Source organism: Corvus hawaiiensis, chromosome 13 (genome assembly GCF_020740725.1).
Source record: "Corvus hawaiiensis isolate bCorHaw1 chromosome 13, bCorHaw1.pri.cur, whole genome shotgun sequence".
NCBI classification, from domain to species: domain Eukaryota; kingdom Metazoa; phylum Chordata; class Aves; order Passeriformes; family Corvidae; genus Corvus; species Corvus hawaiiensis.
In genome coordinates, this window is record NC_063225.1 from 21,753,753 (window position 1) to 21,759,801 (window position 6,049).

The 6,049-nt window shown below is 50.8% G+C and overlaps 1 protein-coding gene across 1 annotated transcript; it reads right to left on the reverse strand.

Moving 5' to 3' along the window:
* Nucleotides 1–3,656: 3,656 nt before the first annotated feature.
* On the reverse strand, nucleotides 3,657–6,014 carry PCLAF (PCNA clamp associated factor). Its single transcript, XM_048318317.1, has 4 exons — nucleotides 5,924–6,014; nucleotides 5,666–5,743; nucleotides 5,162–5,303; nucleotides 3,657–4,075 (listed from the first exon to the last, which is right to left on the reverse strand). The coding sequence occupies exons 1-4, from the start codon at nucleotides 5,967–5,969 to the stop codon at nucleotides 4,018–4,020; spliced, it is 324 nt and encodes a 107-aa protein (XP_048174274.1). The 5' UTR covers nucleotides 5,970–6,014; the 3' UTR covers nucleotides 3,657–4,017.
* Between the last annotated feature and the right edge of the window lie 35 nt (nucleotides 6,015–6,049).

Here is a 6,049-nt window from a genome sequence, read left to right on the forward strand (position 1 = left end):
ATTATCCCTGTGTGAAGAGGGAAAAGCCTGAGGCTATGGGGATGGGATAGGATGGCGTCTGTTCCATCACTCTCTCTTGCCCAAAGATCATTTTGCCCCGTAAGATTTAAAATTCAACATATTAGACCCTCAGGAATTCTTATTTCCTGAACACTTCCATCTTCTCTCCTAAAAACTTCATGTGCTCACTTTGCAGCTGCTTTTGGAGCATCCAAGAGCTCCTGCTGAAACACACGTCCAGTTGTACCAGCAGTGTATCCCGAGCTCTCATTTGTGGTGTGATCCAATGTCCCCTGGGGAAAAGTGTGGGTGCCCCAGCCTGGGTCAAAAGGAGCTTTTGAACCTTCAGGCATGAATGGGGGGCTCAGCTGAGAACAGTTTGTTGCTCATTTGTGCTCTCAGGGCTGTGATGTTCTCAAGGTCGGGGGTCAGAAAAATAATTTGGACTATTGGAAGAAAATTCCACGTGTTGGGATGGGAATAAAATCTGCTGGGGGGAGTGGGTTGCCCTCACTGCCCATCCCCTGTCCCTGCAGCACCGCTGGGTTTGAGGAAGCCACGGGGATTCAGCCGGTGGCACGGTGGGTGATTTTGTTGAAGCCATTTCCTTACCTGGCAAAATAACACAGACTCTCAGGAAATGAGCAGCTCCAGTCTCTCATCCATATATTTATATATTCTCTTCGCGTTTCCTAAATAAACTGGTCCAAGGCAGAAGGAGCCTTGCCCGGTCCCTGGCACAGCCCAGCGTTTGTAGCTGAAGATGCTGCTGACACCTACGGTCAGCACGGGGTACTGGTGTTTAACAGTGTTGGAAGCACAGGCTGGATTGGGTTGGAAAACATCTTTAAGTTCCTCTCAATCCACCCCCTGCCATGGGCAGAGACACCTTCCACTAGCCCAGGCCGCTCCAAGCCCCAATGTCCAGCCTGGCCTTGGGCACTGCCAGGGATCCAGGGGCAGCCACAGCTGCTCTGGGCACCCTGTGCCAGGGCCTGCCCACCCTCACAGCCAGGAATTCCTTCCCAATATCCCATCCAGCCCTGCCCTCTGGCAGTGGGAAGCCATCCCCTGTGTCCTGTCCCTCCATGCCTTGTCCCCAGTCCCTCTGCAGCTCTCCTGGAGCCCCTTTAGGCCCTGCCAGGGGCTGTCTGTGAGCTGTGGTGTTCATATGGACTTAACCAAAATATCATCCATCATTATGGAATAATCTCTGAAAATTACAAGAAATTACCTCAGAAGTGAAAATTACTCTGAAGATATAAAAGTAATACTGATTGGATTTCCAGCTGATTGTTCCTCCTAGGAGGTTCTCTGGACCACACCTCTTGCCCTAAGGCTGCAGAAATCCCCTTTCACAGGGGAAACCTCTGTTAGGTGATGTAACATTACATCCAGTACAGTGATGCAGACAATTTATCCATAAATTAATTTTCAACACTGTGCATGACCCCTCTTTGCCACGTTAAACTTCACTATTAATTATGTTGTTGAACTGAAGCACTTCTTGAGACTGATGGAAGTCCTTCAGCGCAAGTGTCAGCACAGGTGCAGCTCCCTCAGCATTCTAAGACCCACACAGTGCCATTTTTAGGAGATTTTTATTGGAACAACAACAGCTGTGAAAAAAAAAACCCAAACAAACCAAAAAAAACAACCAGGCAAGCTTTTGGACATGAAAACCTCCTACAAGTCTGGTCTTACCTATAAATTTTATTTTGGGTTGTCTGAAGCTCCTGAGCTTTAGCACTCTCTCCCTTTCTGATTTTCCCCCTCATTTTCGGGAGAGCTGGGCGCTGTTCCTGTTTCTCTGTAGACTCACAGATTAGCAGCAGGGGCACAGCTGGAGCTAAAGCAGCTCCAGCCCCAGCGAGCGTGGCTTGAAGGTCACCCTTCCGTATTCCCACGGGGGCAGGAAGGCAGCTCAGTAAACACCTTCTCCTGCATTTTGTTCCTGTTAAAATCTCAGCTCTAAGACTGCAGCTCCTGATGTAAACATTTGGATTTAATCTGTGCAGAGGGAGCACATTTATTTGTTTATTAGAGGCAAAAGCAGTTTAGTTGCTCCTGAATACCAAGTGCTGCTCTTTCCTGAGGCTGCCGGCAGGGTGGGTGTGTACCACAGAGGCACATATTTGATCCCAAGCTCCTTCGGTGCACCTCACATCCCTCCGCAGCCTCCTGTGTTCCTGCTCCATCCGATTTTATCTGTTTAATGATGTGTGAGAGCAATCCAGCACAGGAAGGACATGGAGCTGTTGGAGAGAGTCCAGAGGATGCACCAAGATGTTCAGAGGATGGAGCAGCTCTGCTGGCAGGAAAGGCTGGGAAAATTGGGATTGTTCAGCCTGGAGAAGAGAAGCTTCAGGGTGACCTGATTGTGGCCTTCCAGTGCCTGAAGGAGCCGGCAAGAAACATGGAGAGAGACTATTTACAAGGGCCTGGAGTGCCAGGACAAGGGGGAATGGCTTCCCACTGCCAGAGGGCAGGGATAGATGAGTTACTGGGAAGAAGTTCCTCCCTGTGAGGGTGGGGAGGCCCTGGCACAGGGTGCCCAGAGCAGCTGTGGCTGCCCCTGGATCCCTGGCAGCGCCCAAGGCCAGGTTAGATGGGACTGGAAGCACTCTGGGCTAGTGGAAGGTGTCCCTGCCCATGGCAGGGGGTGGAATGGGATGAGCTTTGAGGTCCCTTCCAACCCAAACCCTTCTGGGATCTGTGATCCAGGTCTCCACGAGCCATTGCTCTTTGATGAGCAGCCTGGATTTCACTGTCAGGAGCAGCTCCTCATCCTCCCCCCTTCCCACCTGGCAGCTGCACAGCCCTCATGGAGCAGCTGAGCATGGATAACAGCTGAGGGGATGCAGGTGATGAGCAGATCTGATCAGAGCCCAGAGGTTTTTGCTGTCTCCCAGGCATTTTTAGAGGAGAAATGGAACTGAGGATACGCTGGTTTGGCAGGTCAAAGGGAGAGGAAAGAGCTGCCAGTAGTACCACTGTGGGAGCTGTCACTGTGATGTTGTGTGGTGTCAGGGCAAGGAAGTTGGTGGCTTGTTCAGATTTCCCCCCTTAATTTACATAATCTTTAAAAAAATTCTGTTAAGGAGAAATCAATTGCTACTTCTCCTTCAAACTTGAACTGCTTTTCTGTAACAACTCTCCTTTTTAGCTATAGACTTTTTGGGAGGAGGTTTTTACAGCACTCACCGCTTTCCCCACCAGGCTGCCTACAAGAGCTGGAGAGCTAAACTCTCCTCATGTGCTAAATTTAAATTTTAATCTCCTCCTAAATTCCCCTTTTCATCTGCTCAACAGCACCCTGATCTTTCAGGGAGCTCCTGAGCAGAAGCAGAACCTCTGATATTAAGACCCATCACAAGGCCCCACTTGCTTTTTTACTTATGAATTACCCCAAAAGTTATGTGACAACATTGTAACAGCCACTATAACGAGTTTTATTTCATTTTAACCATTTATTGCTCCCCCAGCTTTCAGAGTTCTGATTCTTCAGAAGAACCAGTTTGTTTTAATCAAGCTTCACCTCTAATCAGAGGAAGTTGCCCACCCACCTCTCCAGTGTCTTTCCAAATCCAGTTTCCCATCTTTGGACAAAGAAATCTTCATTTACAGCTTTTACTACCATAAAGACACAACACAGGTTTGTGGTCAGAAGGCCTCAGTTTATTAAAAAAAAAGAGGATCTGCTTCTGAGAAACAGAACAACTGCGATCATGCAAATCTTGGATGAGCACAAGGCAGTCAGAAGATGAAAGACAAAAGCTGCCCAACATGCAGAAAGAACTCAAGCAAACATTAAACCAGTGCTTTACACTGAACATTAAGTGCCAAATAGTAAAAGGTAATTAATTTCTCCAGTGTTCATGCTGTCTCTCAGACTTTTAGTCTTGTACAAAAGCTGAAAGAAAGCCATAAAAAAATTGTAAAAAAACTATAGAAATGTACAAAACCCAGCTCCAGTAGGAAAAGCATTTTAACATGAAAATTGAGGTCAGATCACATCTACTCTTCCTCCAAGCACTCTCCATCTTCAGCAGGATCCAGTGGCAGGGGCCGAGCTCTGTAAGGAGAATTATTTCAGAAGCATTAGCAGAACCCAGCTCTGGTTTGAAAGGCTAACCAAGACCTCTTCCCAAAGCCCATGTGACCCAAATGACTTTAATTAGCCTCATCCAGCACCTTGAGGCATCAGGACTGACAGGGGCTACTTTATCCCATGTGCTCGGAGCCCAGATGCAGCTGCAGAGACACTTCCTCCAAACAATCCCACAGCAAGACATCCCTGGATGGTCCCTGTGTGTCCTGGACCCCAAGGGCCACACACAGGTTCCACACCTTTCTTTGGAAGCTGTGTAACTCCATCTCACACCCGAGTTTCCACCCGACTAACTTATGGAACAAAAAGCTTGTGCAGTTCCTGCTGCTTCCAGAACACACTGGGAAGCTGCAAATTGTTTTGGATGGGGACACTCTGCATCCTCTTCTCACCACCTGGTTCTTACTCAGCCCAACAAACTCCAAATTAAAGGGATGAAGGTTTTCCTGGGCTACAGCAAACGCTTTCTGTTTCACCAACAGGTGGGATGCACTCAAAAGCCTTTGTCTGCTTGTCCTGCAGGACAGTTTGGGGCTGATTCTTATGGGCTCCCTCTGGCAGTTTAGGAATATCTATATTTGGTGGAGAAATGGAGGTTCAACCCAGAATTCTCTATGGAAAACAGAGTGTCTGTAAGACAATATTTTACACTGCTGCCTTTTTAGTCAGTAGCACAGCCCACAGGTTAATCTCTGAGGTTTCAGCTTGGAAAAGCCGTCCAATTTCTGGCACATGGAAGTTGTTAGTGGTCTCCTAAGCTTTTCCAAAACTTTGCTCTGCTGGCAAAGTTATGTCTGAGTACTGAGAACTTGCCTCAACTACTAGTTACTCCACCCATTTTCAGGAACCTCCACGAGGCCCCTGGAAACTTTGCCAGACTTTGCTGAGAAACATCATTTCCACGAGGATACACAGGTCAGGAGACACACTGCCAACTTTTCAGCAGTCGCTTGCTCCTTCAAAGACAAACTGGAGTTTCACAGAGCCATGGAGGAGAAATAATCACAACTTGCTTCCCCAACTTGTGCCTCCCCTTGCCCCAGTACCCACTCCAGGCCGCTGGTGCCGGGCGTGTCTCGGTCAGGTGCCCCGTCGTCCTTGGGTGGGAGCTTCAGGAAGTCGCTGATGCCCCTTTGCCAGGTGGGCACCGGCCTCACACAGACCCGGTTCAGCCCCACAGGGCGCCTGTCACCTGCGGGGGTGAGATGTCAGTGCTGGGGAGGGAGGGGGGAAGGAAGGAGGTGAAGAAGAAAGGAGGGAGGAAAAGAGGGGGAAAGAGAGGGGTGAAATGAGGGAGGGGGGGAAGGAGGGAAGGAAGGAAGGAAGGAGAGAGGGGGAAGTAAAGAAGAAAGGAAGGATATAGTGAGGGAGGGAAGGAGGGAGGGAAGGAAGGGAGGAGGAAGGAAAGAGAGAGAGGGAAGTAAAGAAGAAAGGAAGGATATAGCGAGGGAGGGAAGGGACGAGGAAGGAAAGAGAGAGAGGGAAGAAGAAAGGAAGGATATAGCGAGGGAGGGAAGGAAGGGAGGAGGAAGGGCCGAGCCCCGCCGCGCTCACCTCTCCTGCTGGGCAGCGGCGGCCCCGCGCTGATGCTGCTGGAGCCCAGCGCCTTCCGGGGAGCGCGGGCGACCAACACTGCGGACACAGGGGCACAGCGCGGGGTCAGCGCGGCACTCGGACCCGGCTCGGCCCTGCCCGCTGCCCGCCGCCCATCCCATCCCATCCCATCCCATCCCTTTCCCTTTCCCATTCCCATTCCCATTCCCATTCCCATCCCATCCCATCCCATCCCACCCCACCCCCGCGGCCCCGCACCCTTGCGAAAGACGCGGCCGCCCTGCGCCGCCTTGGTCCGCGCCATCCCGGCCTGGCCCGGCCCGGCCCCGCCCCGGCAGTGCCATTGGCCTCAGCCCGCCAATGCAGCGCGGGCCCGCCCCCGTC

Excerpts from the sequence above, each read along its gene's own strand:
- PCLAF (XM_048318317.1), bottom strand. The coding sequence starts at position 5,969 with ATGGCGCGGACCAAGGCGGCGCAGGGCGGCCGCGTCTTTCGCAAGG. Across the intron at positions 5,304-5,665 it reads GCCGCTGCCCAGCAGGAGAG|GTGACAGGCGCCCTGTGGGG; the intron begins GTGAGCGCGGCG and ends TCACCCCCGCAG. Across the intron at positions 4,076-5,161 it reads CCCGGCACCAGCGGCCTGGA|AGCTCGGCCCCTGCCACTGG; the intron begins GTGGGTACTGGG and ends TTCTCCTTACAG.